General features: G+C 54.5%; 1 protein-coding gene across 9 annotated transcripts in view; it reads left to right on the top strand.

The window, feature by feature from the left end:
* Positions 1-14512, top strand: part of LOC147097543 (EVI5-like protein) — a 330047-nt gene extending 315535 nt beyond the window's left edge. For all 9 annotated transcript variants that reach the window (XM_085971478.1, XM_085971482.1, XM_085971475.1 and 6 more), the window contains one exon: positions 13201-14512. In XM_085971478.1, coding sequence (XP_085827604.1) covers positions 13201-13548 — 348 coding nt within the window. In that variant the 3' untranslated portion in view covers positions 13549-14512. The remainder of the gene's footprint in view (positions 1-13200) is intronic.
* The last annotated feature ends 4877 nt before the right edge of the window (positions 14513-19389 follow it).

Here is a 19389-nt window from a genome sequence, read left to right as displayed (position 1 = left end):
CACCCCTCTCCCTGGCCGCTGTCTGAAACCATTGTCTTCGGTCCCTGCCACAAACTCCGTTCCCAAGACACCGACTCCACCCCTCTCCCTGGCCGCTGTCTGAAACCATTGTCTTCGGTCCCTGCCACAAACTCCGTTCCCTCGACACCGACTCCACCCCTCTCCCTGGCCACTGTCTGAAGCCATTGTCTTCGGTCCCTGCCACAAACTCCGTTCCCTAGACACCGACTCCACCCCTCTCCCTGGCCACTGTCTGAAGCCATTGCCTTCGGTCCCTGCCACAAACTCCGTTCCCTCGACACCGACTCCACCCCTCTCCCTGGCCACTGTCTGAAGCCATTGTCTTCGGTCCCTGCCACAAACTCCATTCCCTCGACACCGACTCCACCCCTCTCCCTGGCCGCTGTCTGAAACCATTGTCTTCGGTCCCTGCCACAAACTCCGTTCCCTCGACACCGACTCCACCCCTCTCCCTGGCCGCTGTCTGAAACCATTGTCTTCGGTCCCTGCCACAAACTCCGTTCCCTAGACACCGACTCCACCCCTCTCCCTGGCCGCTGTCTGAAGCCCTTGTCTTCGGTCCCTGCCACAAACTCCGTTCCCTCGACACCGACTCCACCCCTCTCCCTGGCCGCTGTCTGAAACCCTTGTCTTCGGTCCCTGCCACAAACTCCATTCCCAAGACACCGACTCCACCCCTCTCCCTGGCCGCTGTCTGAAGCCCTTGTCTTCAGTCCCTGCCACAAACTCCGTTCCCTAGACACCGACTCCACCCCTCTCCCTGGCCGCTGTCTGAAGCCCTTGTCTTCGGTCCCTGCCACAAACTCCGTTCCCAAGACACCGACTCCACCCCTCTCCCTGGCCGCTGTCTGAAGCCCTTGTCTTCGGTCCCTGCCACAAACTCCATTCCCAAGACACCGACTCCACCCCTCTCCCTGGCCGCTGTCTGAAACCATTGTCTTCGGTCCCTGCCACAAACTCCGTTCCCTCGACACCGACTCCACCCCTCTCCCTGGCCGCTGTCTGAAGCCCTTGTCTTCAGTCCCTGCCACAAACTCCGTTCCCTAGACACCGACTCCACCCCTCTCCCTGGCCACTGTCTGAAACCATTGTCTTCAGTCCCTGCCACAAACTCCGTTCCCAAGACACCGACTCCACCCCTCTCCCTGGCCGCTGTCTGAAGCCATTGTCTTCGGTCCCTGCCACAAACTCCGTTCCCAAGACACCGACTCCACCCCTCTCCCTGGCTGCTGTCTGAAGCCCTTGTCTTCGGTCCCTGCCACAAACTCCGTTCCCTAGACACCGACTCCACCCCTCTCCCTGGCCGCTGTCTGAAGCCATTGTCTTCGGTCCCTGCCACAAACTCCATTCCCAAGACACCGACTCCACCCCTCTCCCTGGCCACTGTCTGAAGCCCTTGTCTTCGGTCCCTGCCACAAACTCCGTTCCCAAGACACCGACTCCACCCCTCTCCCTGGCCGCTGTCTGAAACCATTGTCTTCGGTCCCTGCCACAAACTCCGTTCCCTCGACACCGACTCCACCCCTCTCCCTGGCCGCTGTCTGAAGCCCTTGTCTTCGGTCCCTGCCACAAACTCCATTCCCAAGACACCGACTCCACCCCTCTCCCTGGCCACTGTCTGAAACCATTGTCTTCGGTCCCTGCCACAAACTCCGTTCCCTCGACACCGACTCCACCCCTCTCCCTGGCCGCTGTCTGAAGCCCTTGTCTTCGGTCCCTGCCACAAACTCCGTTCCCTAGACACCGACTCCACCCCTCTCCCTGGCCACTGTCTGAAACCATTGTCTTCGGTCCCTGCCACAAACTCCGTTCCCTCGACACCGACTCCACCCCTCTCCCTGGCCGCTGTCTGAAGCCATTGTCTTCGGTCCCTGCCACAAACTCCGTTCCCTAGACACCGACTCCACCCCTCTCCCTGGCCACTGTCTGAAACCATTGTCTTCGGTCCCTGCCACAAACTCCGTTCCCTCGACACCGACTCCACCCCTCTCCCTGGCCGCTGTCTGAAGCCATTGTCTTCGGTCCCTGCCACAAACTCCGTTCCCTAGACACCGACTCCACCCCTCTCCCTGGCCGCTGTCTGAAGCCCTTGTCTTCGGTCCCTGCCACAAACTCCGTTCCCTCGACACCGACTCCACCCCTCTCCCTGGCCGCTGTCTGAAACCATTGTCTTCGGTCCCTGCCACAAACTCCATTCCCTCGACACCGACTCCACCCCTCTCCCTGGCCACTGTCTGAAACCATTGTCTTCGGTCCCTGCCACAAACTCCGTTCCCTCGACACCGACTCCACCCCTCTCCCTGGCCGCTGTCTGAAGCCATTGTCTTCGGTCCCTGCCACAAACTCCGTTCCCTCGACACCGACTCCACCCCTCTCCCTGGCCGCTGTCTGAAACCATTGTCTTCGGTCCCTGCCACAAACTCCGTTCCCTAGACACCAACTCCACCCCTCTCCCTGGCCGCTGTCTGAAACCATTGTCTTCGGTCCCTGCCACAAACTCCATTCCCTAGACACCGACTCCACCCCTCTCCCTGGCCACTGTCTGAAGCTGAACCAGACTGTTTGCAACCTCGTGTCCTATTTGACCACGAGCTGAGCTTCCGACCCCATATCCTCTCCATCACCAAGACAGCCTACTTCCAACTCCGTAACATCGCCCGTCTCCGCCCTTGCCTCAGCTCATCCGCTGCTGAAACCCTCATCCATGCCTTTGTTACCTCTAGACTTGACTATTCCAACACACGGCCTCCCACTTTGCTCGCTCCGTAAACTGGAGCTTATCTAAAACTCAGCTGCCCGTATCCTAACTTGCACCAAGTCCCTTTAACCCTTCACCCCTGTGCCCGCTGACGTATATTGGCTCTCGGTCTAGCAGCGATGTTACGGCGGTGAAAGACGGCGGTGAAAGTAGGTGGTCTTGGGAATGTTGTCAGAAGCTTATCTCCGGGTCAAATACGACACCAAGGTTGCGAACAGTCAGGTGCAGCCCTCTGCGCTCCTCGAATTCGGGCCTCTTCGCTCCACCATTGGCGGCCGTGCCTTCACCTACCTAGGCCCTAACTGGAATTCCCTCCCTAAATCTTTCCCCACCTCCAGCTCTCTCTCCTCCTTTTAAGAAGCTCTTTAAAACCATCCTCTTTGACCAAGCTTATGATCAGCTGTCCCAATATCTCCTTACGTGGCTCAGTGTCAGATTTTGTTTGATAACGCTCCTGTGAAGTGTCGTCGGACTTTTTACTACGTTTGCAATTTTTTATAAATTCGTTTATGGGATGTGGGCGTCGCTGGCAAGGCCAGCATTTATTGCCCATCCCGAATTGCCCTTGAGAAGGTGGGGGTGAGCCGCCGCCTTGAACCGCTGCTGTCCGTGTGGTGAAGGTGCTCCCACAGTGCTGTTAGGGAGGGAGTTCCAGGATTTTGACCCAGCGACGATGAAGGATCGGCGATATACTTCTAAGTCAGGATGGCGTGTGACTTGGAGGGGAACTTGGAGGTGGAGGTGTTCCCATGCACCTGCTGCCCTTGTCCTTCTAGGTGGTAGAGGTCGCGGGTTTGGGAGGAGCTGCCGAAGAAGTCTTGGTGAGTTGCTGCAGTGCATCGTGTAGATGGTACACACTGCAGCCACGGTACGCTGGTGGTGGAGGGAGTGAGTGTTTAAGGTGGTGGATGGAGTGCCAATCAAGTGGACTGCTTTGTCCTGGATGGTGTCGAGATTCTTGAGTGTTGTTGGAGCTGCACTCATCCAGGCAAGTGGAGATTATTCCATCACACTCCTGACTTGTGCCTTGTAGATGGTGAAAAGGCTTTGGGGAGTCAGGAGGTGAGACATTCGCCGCAGAATACCCAGCCTCTGACCTGCTCTTGTAGCCACAGTACTTATGTGGCTGGTCCAGTTAAGTTTCTGGTCAATGGTGACTCCCAGGATGTTGATGGTGGAGGATTTGGCGATAGTAATGCCATTGAATGTCAAGGGGCGGTGGTTAGACTCTCGCTTGTTGGAGCTAGTCATTGCCTGGCACTTCTGTGGTGCGAATGTTACCTGCCACTTATCAGCCCAAGGCTGAATGTCGTTCAGGTCTTGCTGCATGCGGGCACGGGCTGCTTCATCATCTGAGGAGTTGTGAATGGCGCTGAACACTGTGCAGTCATCAGCGAACATCCCTAATTCTGACCTTATGTTGGAGGGAACGTCATTGATGAACCAGCTGAAGATGGTTGGGCCTAGGACACTGCCCTGAGGAACTCCTGCAGCGATGTCCTGGAGCTGTGATGATTGACCTTCAACCACCACAACCATCTTCCTTTGTCATAGAGTTATACAGCACGGATAGAGGCCCATCGTGTCCGCGCCGGCCATCACGCCCTGTCTAATCTAATCCCATATTCCAGCATTTGGTCCGTAGCCTTGTATGCGTGCTAGGTATGACTCCAGCCAGTGGAGCGTTTTCCCCTGATTCCCATTGACTTCAGTTTTACTAGGGCTCCTTGATACCACACTCGGTCAAATATTGCTTTGATGTCAAGGGCAGTCACTCTCACCTTTCCTCTGGAATTCAGCTCCTTTGTCAAGGCTGTAATGAGGTCGGGAGCCGAGTGGTTTTGGCGGAACCCAAACTGGGCATCAGTGAGCAGGTTATTGGTGAGTAAGTGCCGCTTGATAGCACTGTCGATGACACCTTCCATCACTTTGCTGATGATTGAGAGTAGACTGATGGTAATTGGCCGGATTGGATTTGTCCTGCTTTTTGTGGACAGGACATAGCTGGGCAGTTTTCCACATTGTCGGATAGATGCCAGGATAGATGTAGCTGTACTGGAACAGCTTGGCTAGAGGCGCGGCTAGTTCTGGAGCATAAGTCTTCACGATAGCGGGGATGTTGTCAGGGCCCATAGTCTTTGCTGTATCCAGTGCGCTCCGCTGTTTCTTGATCACATGGAGTGACTCGAATTGGCTGAAGACTGGCTTCTGTGATGGTGGGGACCTCGGGAGGAGGCCGATATGGATCATCAACTCAGCACTTCTGGCTGAAGATTGTTGCAAACGCTTCAGCCTTGTCTTTTGCAGTCGCGTGCTGGACTCCACCATCATTGAGGATGGGGATATTCATGGAGCCTCCTCCTCCCGTTAGTTGTTTAATGGTCCACCACCATTCATGACTGTTTGTGGCAGGACTGCAGAACTTTGGTATGATCCATTGATTGTGGGATCGCTTAGCCCTGTCTATAGCATGCAGCTTCTGCTTTTTAGCATGCATGTAGTCCTGTGTTGTAGCTTCCCCAGGTTGGCACCTCATTTTTAGGTACGCCTGGTGCTGCTCCTGGCATGATGTTCTACACTTGTCGTTGAACCAGGGTTGGTCCCCTGGCTTGATGGTAATGGCAGAGTGAGGGATATGCCGGCTCATGAGGTTACAGATTGTGGTGGAATACAATTCTGCTGCTGATGGCCCACAGCGCCTCATGGATGCCCAGTTTTGAGATGCTAGATCTGTTCTGAATCTATCCCATTTAGCGCAGTGGTAGTGCCACACAACACGATGGAGGGTGTCCTCAGTGTGAAGACGGGACTTCGTTTCCACAATGACTGTGCAGTGGTCACTGCTACCAATGCTGTCATGGACAGATGCATCTGCGACAGGTAGATTGGTGAGGACGAGGTTAAGTCGTATTTTCCCTCGTGTTGGTTCACTCACCACCTGTCGCAGGCCCAGACTGGCAGCTGTGTCCTTCAGGACTCGGCCAGCTCGGTCAGTAGTGGTGCTACCGAGCCACTCCTGGTGATGGACATTGATGTCCCCCACCCAGAGTACATTCTGTGCCCTTGCTACTCTCAGTGCTTCTTCCAAGTGGTGTCCAACATGAAGTACTGATTCATCAACTGGGGGAGGGCGGTAGGTTGTGATCAGCAGGAGGTCTCCTTGCCCATACTTGACCTGAAGCCATGAGACTTCATGGGGTCCGGAGTCAATGTTGAGGACTCCCAGGGCCATTTCTTCCCGACTGTATACCACTGTGCCGCCACCCCTGGTGGGTCTGCCCTGCCGGTGGGACAGGACATACCCAGGGATGCTGATGGAGGAGTTTGGGACATTGGCTGAAAGGTATGATTCTGTCAGTATGACTGTCAGGCTGTTGCTCTCCCAATTTTGGCACAAGTCCCCAAATGTTGGTGAGGAGGACTTTGCAGGGTGGACTGGGCTGGGTGAGCCGTCCCGCGTCCAAAGTCGGTGCCGAGGTTGATGCTGGGTGGTCCGTCCGGTTTCATTCTTATTATTTTGTTTCATAGTTTGTTACAACTGAGTGACTTGCTCGGCCACCTCCGAGGACAGGTAAGAGTCAACCACATATAGTCTGGAGTCACACATAGGCCAGACCGGGTAAGGGCGGCAGATTTCCTTCCCTAAAGGACATTAGTGAACCAGATGGGTTTTTATGACAATCCGGTAGTTTCATGGTTTAGGGAGGACAATTGTAAGTTGTACAAGGCAGATCGAGGTTAGATGTCAGGAGGTGGTTCATTTCCCAGAGAACAGTGGACCTCTGGGACAGGCTGCCGGCTCGTGCGGTGGACGCTGATTCACTGAATTCCTTCAAGCGAGAGCTGGACCTGTTTCTGGGTGGGGCGGAGATCACCTCTTACAAAAGGTAGGTGCTGCTGGGAATTCAGGGCCAGTGAACTCCAGGATTAGTTTTGATCACCTACACGGGTAGGAGAGGAATTTCTACTCTTTTCCCCCCCCCCCCCCCCCCCCAAATTGGCCTGGGGTTTTTACCTGATTTTTCGTGCCTCCCAGGAGATCACATGGTTTTGGGTGGGGTGGAGAGTGTATATTGTGACACACCAGGTATCGCAATTGCTCGATGGACCAGTGGGCCTTTACCGGTCCGTCATTGTTCGCACGTTGAGTTTTATTTGAATAAGGTTGTGTCCAATGTTACAGCTCATATCCACGTCGAGCTAACTGAGCCTGTACCTGCTCCCTGCCACCTGAGTAAGTTCACATTCTCTTGCCCCCCCCCCCCCCCCCCCCCCAGCCTGCTGCACGCTATGTTGAACAGCGCTGCAGTCTATTCAGACTGAGAGTGTGTTTTGGGGCACTCTCCCCACACGGCAGTCGGATTTCGAGTGGTTGTGGTGAAGTGTGGGAGTCTGTGGTGTGATGAGATAGCGTTGAGTAGCGCTGTGAGGTTTCTAGACTCTGAGAGCTCACAGGGATAGCTGCAGCTTGCGGGCTCTCGTCGCTATTATCATCAAAGAAAATCCTGGCAACTACACCGAGAAACTTAAACCATACCGTACAGAATGCATTGAGCATGTTGCTCTCTGTCCCTGTCGAGCAACCAGCAGCCTTCAGTGTTCTAGCTGCAGATAGTTTCCAGGCTCCCAGCTGCGAAATACTCCACTCATTGTTGTCCTGGATAGTGCGATATCGGGTGATGCAATCGGTTAGCATGCAGGCTTTCATACCTGGGACCCAGGCACAACTCCAGGTCAGACTGGCAAATGAAAGCACCCGCACCACCTCTATCACTTAAAAGGGTCCAAAGTGATGCACGTTTTACTGCTTCAAACCAGTCTGCAGCAACAATAGCAGTCCACAATTCCTCTTGTCTTGTGTTCAAACTGAAAATATCTCGCTTGTGCAAAAAGTAGTTTTTCACTTTGTTGAAGTGGCGATGCATTACTGGGGGTGAAGGGGAGGTGCATTACTGGGGGTGAAGGGGAGGTGCATTACTGGGGGTGAAGGGGAGGTGCATTACTGGGGGTGAAGGGGAGGTGCATTACTGGGGGTGAAGGGGAGGTGCATTACTGGGGGTGAAGGGGAGGTGCATTACTGGGGGTGAAGGGGAGGTGCATTACTGGGGATGAAGGGGAGGTGCGTTACTGGGGGTGAAGGGGAGGTGCATTACTGGGGGTGAAGGGGAGGTGCATTACTGGGGGTGAAGGGGAGGTGCATTACTGGGGGTGAAGGGGAGATGCATTACTGGGGGTGAAGGGGAGGTGCATTACTGGGGGTGAAGGGGAGGTGCATTACTGGGGGTGAAGGGGAGGTGCATTACTGGGGGTGAAGGGGAGGTGCATTACTGGGGGTGAAGGGGAGATGCATTACTGGGGGTGAAGGGGAGGTGCATTACTGGGGGTGAAGGGGAGGTGCATTACTGGGGGTGAAGGGGAGGTGCATTACTGGGGGTGAAGGGGAGATGCATTACTGGGGGTGAAGGGGAGATGCATTACTGGGGAGGAATGGGAGATGCATTACTGGGGGTGAAGGGGAGATGCATTACTGGGGGTGAAGAGGAGATGCATCCACCTCAATCACATGACATCACTGCAGGAGTTCCTCAAGGCAGTGTCCTAGGCCCAACCATCTTCAGCTGTTTCATCAATGACCTTCCCTCCATCATAAGGTCAGAAGTGGGGATGTTCGCTGATGATTGCACACTGTTCAGCACCATTCGAGACTCGTCAGATACTGACGCAGTCCGTGTCCATATGCAGCAAGACCCGGACAACATTCAGACTTGGGCTGACAAGTGGCAAGTAACATTCGCACCACACAAGTGCCAGGCAATGACCATCTCCAACAAGCGAGACTCTAATCATCTCCCCTTGACATTCAATGGCATTACCATCGCTGAATCCCCCACTATCAACATCCTGGGGGTTACCATTGATCAGAAACTGAACTGGACCAGCCATATAAATACTGTGGCTACAAGAGCAGGCCAGAGGCTGGGAATTCTGCAGCGAGTGTCTCGCCTCCTGACTCCCCAAAGCCTTTCCACCATCTACAAGGCACAAGTCAGGAGTGTGATGGAATACTCTCCACTTGCCTGGATGAGTGCAGCTCCAACAACACTCAAGAAGCTCGACACCATTCAGGATAAAGCAGCCCGCTTGATTGGCACTCCATTCACTCCCTCCACCACCGGCGCACTGTGGCTGCAGTGTATACCCTCTACAAGATGCACTGCAGCAACTCGCCAAAGCTCCTTCAACAGCACCTTCCAAATCTGCAACCTCTACCACTTAGAAGGACAAGGGCAGCAGACGCATGGGAACATCACCACCTACAAGTTCCCCTCCAAGCCACACACCATCCTGACTTGGACCTGTATCGCCGTTCCTTCACTGTCGCTGGGCCAAAATCCTGGAACTCCCTTCCTAACAGCATTGTGGGTGTACCTACACCATATGGACTGCAGCGGTTCAAGAAGGCGGCTCACCACCATCTTAAGGGCAATTAGGGATGGGCACTAAATGCAGGCCTAGCCAGCGACGCCCACATCCCATCAATGAATTTTTTTTTAAAATTACTGGGGAGGAAGGGGAGATGCATTACTGGGGGTGAAGGGGAGGTGCATTACTGGGGGTGAAGGGGAGGTGCATTACTGGGGGTGAAGGGGAGGTGCATTACTGGGGGTGAAGGGGAGGTGCATTACTGGGGGTGAAGGGGAGGTGCATTACTGAGGGTGAAGGGGAGGTGCATTACTGGGGGTGAAGGGGAGGTGCATTACTGGGGGTGAAGGGGAGGTGCATTACTGGGGGTGAAGGGGAGGTGCATTACTGGGGGTGAAGGGGAGGTGCATTACTGGGGTGAAGGGGAGGTGCATTACTGGGGGTGAAGGGGAGGTGCATTACTGGGGGTGAAGGGGCGGTGCATTACTGGGGGTGAAGGGGCGATGCATTACTGGGGGTGAAGGGGAGATGCATTACTGGGGGTGAAGGGGCGATGCATTACTGGGGGTGAAGGGGCGGTGCATTACTGGGGGTGAAGGGTAGGTGCATTACTGGGGGTGAAGGGGCGATGCATTACTGGGGGTGAAGGGGAGATGCATTACTGGGGGTGAAGGGGCGATGCATTACTGGGGGTGAAGGGGCGATGCATTACCGGGGGCGATGCATTACTGGGGGTGAAGGGGCGATGCATTACTGGGGGTGAAGGGGCGATGCATTACCGGGGGCGAAGGGGCGATGCATTACTGGGGGTTGTCTGTGATGTAGCCAGCTGTAATTGTGCTGTGTGGGGCTAATGTCAGCCACAGACACTGAAAACATGTTCCAACCCCATCTCGAGCAAAGTATATTACAAAATTGTTTACGGAGTGAGCTGAAAAATGTCATGTGCTCATTGGATCCGCTGTCCTTATGTAGTGGTTGGAGCTGTACGCACAGTTTTATTCAACTGCAAGGGATGCGTAGACCAGGCTGCACTTCCTCCTTTGCTGGCCGAGTGATATGAGCCACAGACTGCAAAGGTCCCAGGTTTAATTTCTGCTCCGTGCTGAGTTTGTTGCTCTTGGGGGAAGGCCACACAGCCCCTGGGTCAGGGAGGGGAAGTCTGGCAGGGTTCCTGGTTCTGATCGCTATCCAAAGCTCCCTGCTTGGCAGTGGATGTCTGGTGAGAAAAAGATCTGGTCGCCGCAGTGATGACCAGTACGAAGACCTGGCCCCAACAAGGGGGTCAGCACCTTCAGGAGGAGAGAAGATAACTGGCGAGATAAAAAGGATTCTGCGGAGTTCTGTTGTTGCAATATCACAGCCTGATTATATTGAAGAATCAACTCTCCATCTTGCAGAAACTGCCCCAGTGTGTATTACAGGGATGTTTAAAACAACTGTATGTGTGCATGGTTCTTCCAAAGTCACCAGAATCACCAGGTCCCTATAGACCAGGGGTACCAGAGTCACCAGGTCCCTATAGACCGGGGTCCCAGAGTCACCAGGTCCCTATAGACCAGGGTACCAGTGTCACCAGGTCCCTATAGACCAGGGTCCCAGAGTCACCAGATCCCTATAGACCAGGGTCCCAGAGTCACCAGGTCCCTATAGACCAGGGTACCAGGGTCACCAGATCCCTATAGACCAGGGTCCCAGAGTCACCAGGTCCCTATAGACCAGGGTCCCAGAGTCACCAGGTCCCTATAGACCAGGGTACCAGGGTCACCAGATCCCTATAGACAAGGGTCACCAGGTCCTTATAGATCAGAGTCACCAGATCCCTATAGACCGGGGGTACCAGAGTCACCAGATCCCTATAGACCAGGGGTACCAGAGTCACCAGGTCCCTATAGACCAAGGGTACCAGAGTCACCAGGTCCCTATAGACTGGGGGTACCAGAGTCACCAGGCCCCTATAGACGAGGCCCCTATAGACCAGGGTACCAGAGTCACCAGGTCCCTATAGACCAGGGTACCAGAGTCACCAGGTCCCTATAGACCGGGGGTGCCAGAGTCACCAGGTCCCTATAGACTGGGGGTACCAGAGTCACCAGGTCCCTATAGACCAGGGTACCAGAGTCACCAGATCCCTATAGACAAGGGTCACCAGGTCCTTATAGACCAGAGTCACCAGATCCCTATAGACCGGGGGTACCAGAGTCATCAGGTCCCTATAGACCAGGGTACCAGAATCACCAGATCCCTATAGACCAGGGTACCAGAGTCACCAGATCCCTATAGACCAGGGGTACCAGAGTCACCAGGTCCCTATAGACCAGGGGTACCAGAGTCACCAGATCCCTATAGACCAGGGTACCAGAGCCACCAGATCCCTATAGACCAGGGTACCAGTGTCACCAGATCCCTATAGACCAGGGGTACCAGAGTCACCAGATCCCTATAGACCGGGGTACCAGAGTCACCAGGTCCCTATAGACTGGGTAGCAGGTCCATGAGTTCCATATGGACCTGAGTACTAGAACCACTTTGCGTGTTCAGATTGCCTGAAGCACTTCAGCCCACAGCCTGTCGGCAGCCGGTGCTTTTGACAGCTTTGCACTTGGTATTTGCATTGGAGCCTTAGGTGGTGCTACAGTGAATGGTGGGCCTAAAAGCCCCTTCCTTGGAGGTGGCCCCTACTGCATCACCTTGCCGTGATGCTCTGTAAGTTGCATAATGTGGAGATCTATTGTAGCCGGTACTTTATTGCAGTGCAGGTACCTGTCCAGAGCAGGCAGACTGAAGTTATACTGCTAGCTTTGTTAATCTGTGGACAAATCAAATGGATCTTTTCACAGGTAGCACATCAGTAACTGAAAGCTGGTTAAATGTTAATGTTGACTGTCCAATGATTGAAAATGATGCTCACAAAGTTCTAAGTGGGTGTGACGCTGACCGTCCTAAAGCTGAACATATTTTGGTCACCTTGCGTCGAATTACAGTGTGTCAATATGATGCTAAAATCAAGGCAAACGGTATGGTATAACCAGCCTAGAAGTCCACCAATCAGAGGCGTGCAAAGAAATAGTAAGTGGTTGAGTTAGCTGACCTCAAATGGAGATGCTACAATTGGCCTTATCAGCCCTGACCACACAGTGGAAAATCAGCTCAGGTTCCTGTTACAAGTTTGAGGTTTTCCCTTCAGTATTCTTGAGTACAGCGCTATAAGCAGTCCGAGCATCTCGCGTTTAGGGATGCGCCCATTCCCTCTGATATCTACAATATAGTATATGCGGGTGTAAGAACAGGATCCCCCTGTGATCTGAACTGCACATGTGTTTCTTTCACACTTTGCCTCCAATTGTTTTGAAGGCAGGCTGAGGAAAGATCTGGTAAGATAGAGCCAAGTCCTTCAGCTGCAAGTGAACATACACAGCAACAGCTATGATCAAACTCACTTCATTAGAACAGTGCAACATGTCTTTGTGTAAATATGAAAATAATAAACAGGCTACGGGTCTGCCTGTATTTTTCTGTCTCTGTTCATAGAGAGGAGGGAAGACAAACCAGCCAATGCCTGGAACCAAAGATTTCCCAACAAGCTGAGTGAAACTACTCACCGACATCTTTTGCCTGCATTTTTTAAAACCGAGCCTTATGTGAATACACATTGCTTTCAAACCCCATACTTGAATGTAACTCTTTCCAAATCCTTTCTTTGAAAGGTGCTGGTTCCCATTGCTAATCACAATGCAGTGACTCCTGCTGTGGAGACATCAGGCGAGGATGGTACAGGGCTCAACTGTGAAGCCCACCAAAGTGAAATGGCCACTTGCATGAGATACCAAAAGGCAACTGGTGCCCGTGGAACTGTACAACAGCCTGACATGGCACTTCAGGAGATGAATTGGGGGCAGATGCATTGTCACTTGTGTTTAGCTTATTACATGTAACTTCAAGCGATTAGTGTACTTGCTGCTTTGGATTAACGTCCATGTATTTTTTTTTTAATGCAGATCCGGCTTTTCAAAGGTCAGGGGCCCTTTCAGACTCCGATGAGCTTCGATGGGATTCATATAGTGAATCACATGGTCGAGGATGATGAATCCATTCACTCATCGGATGAGGATCTCTTACCGAGCCCAATGGGGGTGAGCGCACTGCAGGAGGGCCTGTACCCAATTCCACACGGAAACAGCCATTTCCTCAGAGGGCTGGAGATCTCGGGAAAGGACAGTGATGGGAGCACGGACAGTGAGCAGGAAGATCAGAATTCCGCACTGGAGCTTGAAGCAGAGATGGCAAATCATATAATGTGCAGTGAGAGCCCGAATAAGGCGCCCTCCATCTCTACGACAGTGTAATGGGGAACTCTGCTACAGTCCACACATCTAACCTGCCCTGCATTCCACTAAGTGAGACTTACCGTACGTGAGGCCTTCCTGAACTGTGCGTTCCTTCTCAGAGTAGGGTCTAGTATTAAATTCCACTCATACTTGCCAACGAAAAATGTTCTTTGCGGGGGAGTGATTTTTATCAGCCATTCGAGCTGCAGCATCGTCTTGCTCTCTCTTCGAGCTGTCGTCGCATCCGCCACTTTTTCCAAATGAAGGGAATAGATTTGGAGTTGGGCAATTTTGAAAACATTGACGAATTTCTCTAGTATTGCTAATAAGTGTTCTGAAATCCGGAAACCCAATAGATAAAATATTCATGCTCCACCACGGTGCTCAGTCAGTGTGGGGTGACCTCCAGTCTTCCTTGTGCGTGCTCCATGTGGGGCACAAAAGATAATGGCAGCACTTAAATGTTAATGACAGGAACTTGGTATTTGTGGGATCTCTCCCCTCGTCTCCATTATCGTTCCTCATCGGGCCGGGGACGTGTAGAACAGCTTCACCCCTAACCTGCAGTTGATGCTCACACTTCGGGTTCTCCGGAATCCCTGCAGTTATGGATTGTTATCATTTCCTGTACCTTGGAGGTCCAGCAAGAGAAATGGCAACACTGTGCAGCAGTCATACATTTAGTGGACAACGAGGTGGCTCTTCTCTAGATTGGTCTAGTTGACAGCAAAAAATAATTTGACTCCGTAGCGAACCAACACAGGACTTGATGGCACGCCGACACCGACCGACGCGGCCTCTGACTGACGGACGCGCTGACTGTCCATCACTAGGTGTTGAGTTGACTTCCTTGTAACGAAGGTTCGAGCCCATCATTACACCTATTGCAGTGAAGAAAGTTCCCTTTTCCTCAGCAACGTTACTGAATTTTCCAGCCCCTCACTGCTTGGGTATCCATTTAATTAAACTGGCAAAATATTAATTTGGTTTGAATTCCCATTCCTCTTCAAATCATGTGCTGCTATATTCACGATTTCTTTTTTTTTAAACTTTAATTTAATTTTAGCCAGTTCAGTGCACTTTTGTTCTATAAGCTTGTTTTGTTTTATTTTTAAAACTCTGGTCAGCACATGTCCTTACTGTGTGCTGGAACCTTTAGCTCCAGCCGTTTCCAAATATTCCAACCTGGGAAACCCTGTGTTTCATTTCCTGGTTAGATCCAGGGCTGCAAACAAGTTCTGTTCACATCCACTCCCATGTCAGCGTGCTGCATCCAAGTAATCTCTCTGAAGGAGTTGGTACAGGGATATTCTGGAGCAGGTTGGGGGTCTCCACAGAGCCCCCGTGCAGCCCCCGCAGAGCAGGTTGGGCGTCTCCGCGGAGCCCCCGCGGAGCAGGTTGGCCGTCTGCGGAGCCCCCGTGCAGCCCCCGCGGAGCAGGATCGGTGTCTCCGCGGAGCCCCCGTGCAGCCCCCGCAGAGCAGGTTGGGCGTCTGCAGAGCCCCCGTGCAGCCCCCGCGGAGCAGGATAGGTGTCTCCGCAGAGCCCCCGCGGAGCAGGTTGGGCGTCTGCGGAGCCCCCGTGGAGCAGGATAGGTGTCTCCGCGGAGCTCCCGTGCAGCCCCCGCGGAGCAGGATAGGTGTCTCCGCTGAGCCCCCGCGGAGCAGGTTGGGCGTCCGCGCAGCCCCCGCGGAGCAGGATAGGCATCTCCGTAGAGCCCCCGTGCAGCCCCCCGCGGAGCAGGATAGGTGTCTCCACAGAGCCCCCGCGGAGCAGGATAGGTGTCTCCACAGAGCCCCCGCGGAGCAGGTTGGGCGTCTCCGCGGAGCCCCCGTGCAGCTGCCGCGGAGCAGGTTGGGCGTCTGCGCAGCCCCCGCGGAGCAGGTTAGGTGTTTCCGCGGAGCAGGATAGGTGTCTCCGTGGAGCAGGTTGGGCGTCCGCAGAGCCCCCGTGCAGCCCCCGCGGAGCAGGATAGGTGTCTCCGCAGAGCCCCCGTGCAGCCCCCGCGGAGCAGGGTAGGTGTCTCCGCGGAGCCCCCGTGCAGCCGCCGCGGAGCAGGTTGGGCGTCTGCGGAGCCCCCGCGGAGCAGGATAGGTGTCTCCGCGGAGCCGGCGTGCAGCCCCCGCGGAGCAGGGTGGGTGTCTCCGCAGAGCCCCCGTGGAGCAGGTTGGGCGTCCGCAGAGCCCCCGTGCAGCCCCCACGGAGCAGGATAGGTGTCTCCGCGCAGCCCCCGTGCAGCCCCCGCGGAGCAGGATCGGCGTCTCCGCAGAGCCCCCGCGGAGCAGGATAGGTGTCTCCGCAGAGCCCCTGCGGAGCCGGTTGGGCGTCTCCGCGGAGCCCCCGTGCAGCCGCCGCGGAGCAGGTTGGGCGTCTGCGGAGCCCCCGCGGAGCAGGATAGGTGTCTCCGCGGAGCCGCCGTGCAGCCCCCGCGGAGCAGGATAGGTGTCTCTGCAGAGCCCCCGTGGAGCAGGTTGGGCGTCCGCAGAGCCCCCGTGCAGCCCCCGCGGAGCAGGATAGGTGTCTCCGCGGAGCCCCTGTGCAGCCCCCGCGGAGCAGGATAGGTGTCTCCGCGGAGCCCCCGCGGAGCAGGATGTCAGAACTTTGCCTTTCACCCAGGAGGAAGTGCTTCAGCCCATTTTTCAGCTGCTAATTGGGGCTCTTAAGTTCAGTGTTTTATTTTCAGAAAGTTTTGTTTTATTTAAACATTAAGAATTTTAGTGATTGGAGTTGGTGTAGCCCCTCCCCCAGTCAGTTGGGGCATATCGTGCTCCCTTCCCCACCCCCCCCCCCCCCCCCCCCCCCCCAATATAAAAGCAGGTGGTTTGAGTAATGCGGAGTTGGGATTCCACGGGAGGAGGCCACTGGATCGATGAGGGGTCATCATAGTCAACCAAACTACGCAATCGAGGGTCATCCCCATCTCCCTTTGGCCAGTGTTTCACCTGCAGTACTCGAGTAAATCGCCTCCCATAAAGGCTAGGAAAGCTTTAAAGGAGTAGAGCCAACTGTTCTTATACTATCACCCTCCAGTTAGGGAGGGGTGGAGGGACTCCAAAACCACTCACTCACCCGAGGAGTTTTTTTCTTTAGCACATCTGTTCAAGGTGGTGGATTTAGACAAAGCCCTGAGGACAGAAGAGGCAGGCCATATCTGACCCGTAGTTTGTTACTGTAAATTGGATCTACAATGAGACACGTGTATAACCTATATAGTACAGTAAGGTATTCCATTCTCAGCCCACCCCCAAACTCTCCAAGCTCAAACAGCCCAGGTACAGGAACTGACATCGCTTACCCACCATGAGAGGGGAGGGAACAGCTCTGAGCGATGTGAACCCTCAGTATGTGTGTTTTTAAGAGGGTATGTTTGCCCATTGAAGCTGAGTAGCCCAGGGTGATGTTGGGGGACGTATATTGATGGCATTTGAAAATACAGTGTGAAGTTCTCCTTCCTGGCGCGAGTTGGTGCTCGCACTCCGATGCACAGCCGGAGCATTCCACCTGTTGGTGCTGCTGTGAGCTCTGTCTATATCCGCGAGCATGCAGGAACACTGCCAATCTCCCATCGCTCCATCTGGGCTTCACTTGGCTTCTTGTATCCTGTTGTATCGACAGCAAACACACCCTCATCACTTCATCAGGATCGCTGCTTCCAAAATCAAGTCCCAAACACACAGGATTGTTTCAATTGAACTGTTTTTCATTTTTTGAAAACATGATGTAAATAGGATGAACAGAACAGTTTTGTGTATGTTCATAAAGTCTGTGTCACCGCTGAGGGAGACCCTCATAGTGTTAAGGGGAGGGGGAAAATTTACTGGAGTGATCAGGGGCATTATCAGTCTTACTGAGGTCAGTGTTAAAATTCAAGCGGGGGGGTTGGGGGAGGCCTGTGGTAAGCGGGGGGGTTGGGGAGGCCTGTGGTCAGCGGGGGGGTTGGGGGAGGGCCGCGGTCAGCGGGGGGGTTGGGGGAGGCCCGTGGTCAGCGGGGGGGGGTTGGGGGAGGCCCGTGGTCAGCGGGGGGGGGTTGGGGAGGGCCGTGGTCAGTGGGGGGGGAGTTGGGGAGGCCTGTGGTCAGCAGGGGGTTGGGGGAGGGCTGTGGTCAGCGGGGGGTTGGGGGAGGGCTGTGGTCAGACGGGGGGGGGGGTTGGGGGAGGGCTGTGGTCAGCGGGGGTTGGGAGGCCTGTGGTCAGCGGGGGGGTTGGGGGAGGACTGTGGTTAGCGGGGGTTGGGGAGGCCTGTGGTCAGCGGGGGGTTGGGGAGGCCTGTGGCCAGCGGGGGGGGGGGGGTTGGGGGAGGGCCCTGTGGTCAGCGGGGGGGGGGGGGGATTGGGGGAGGGCCTGTGGTCAGCGGGGGGCGTTGGGGGAGGCCTGTGGTCAGCGGGGGGGGGGGGGGGATTGGGGAGGGCCTGTGGTCAGCGGGGGGCGTTGGGGGAGGCCTGTGGTCAGCGGGGGGTTGGGGGAGGACTGTGGTCAGCGGGGGGGGGGTTGGGGAGGGCCTGTGGTCAGCGGGGGGCGTTGGGGGAGGCCTGTGGTCAGCGGGGGGTTGGGGGAGGCCTGTGGCCAGCGGGGGGGTTGGGGGAGGGCCGCGGTCAGCGGGGTTTGGGGGGAGGGCTGTCGCAGGGCTCGTTAACAGGATGCTCTAGCTTGGCTTTCATTTGGCTGCCACAGGCCCTCTCCACAGGACTGCTTCCTAGTTTTTCAATAACCAAGTAATGCAATTACCAGCCGGTGAGTGTGCTGTGGCTGGAGGTGCCTTGTACATTTGGTGTTGTGTATATTTATATATGACAAGGTGCTAAGTTGGCGGAGAGCGCCGAGCAATCTCGGACTGATCTCTGCACAGCAACTCTCAATGTGTAAAAAGACATCTAGATGTAAGCCAGAAGTGGTGGCTGTGTCTGGTGCCAGGTGTGTGTGTGTGGGGCCCACCGTGAATTTACAAACCCTCTCTCATTTTAACTTTCCAAAATGCTGATTTGCAGATTGTTCCCTTCACGGTTCTCTGAGCTGATTTGAGCCCATCACTGCCAACATCAAGTTCCCCCTTGCCAGGAACTGAATAGCTTGAGTGAGGCTGTGTGTAATGGTGCACACACCTGGGAGCTGGGCCCTGGTGCTGTGGATCACATCCCCGGGGGCAGGTATGCCACGCCACGTGTGGGGAGACAGCCACTGTGTTTACTGCTGCTAGATTTATCTCTGATGCAAGGCCAATGCTGGTGCTCTGTCCATTAGCATGTGTCTCCAGTATTGGCTGTGAGGTCATTTATAACATCCACAGCTGGTGAGGTGTCGCACAATCCGTGCATGGGATTGGACTGGCAGGTTTCACGTGGTGTGTACTGTACATATCTGGGTGACCGCTCTCTTTTATGCAGTATATGTATTTTTACTTTAGCTCTTCTGTTTCCTGGATACGAGACAAGTAAATGCAAATTCCTCTATCGTTCTGCTTTCAAACTCCACATTGCAATCACAGTATTTCCTGCAGACTAACATTGCTTCAGTGCGGGTTGACTTTGAGCTGGGCATGAATACACTATACGTTAGGAGTTAAACCAGGTCATATGCAAGTGTACAAATATTATTGTGACTTATCACCTCACCCATCACATGCTGTGTGTAAAACTTGAAATGGCAATACTGTTAGTTACAGTCCCCAGCCCGACACACACACTGGCTGCTTAGCAAGGTCACTGCCTGTGGAACTGCAACCTGGCTCGATCAGCGCACGTGTGCTGGAAGCTACATCCAGCGCTCCTCGTGGGCAATTACTGCGGTTTAGGATTCTGTGAACAGAGGAGGGTTGATGAGTATAAAGGTGAACTACTGACCGTGGAGGGAGCAGTGCTCAGAAC

Source organism: Somniosus microcephalus, chromosome 31, assembly GCF_052327205.1.
Source record: "Somniosus microcephalus isolate GS21.2 chromosome 31, FLI_Smic_1.0, whole genome shotgun sequence".
In the NCBI taxonomy this organism is placed as follows: domain Eukaryota; kingdom Metazoa; phylum Chordata; class Chondrichthyes; order Squaliformes; family Somniosidae; genus Somniosus; species Somniosus microcephalus.
The sequence above is the reverse complement of the archived record's forward strand: the minus strand, read 5'-3'. Positions and strand labels throughout refer to the sequence as shown.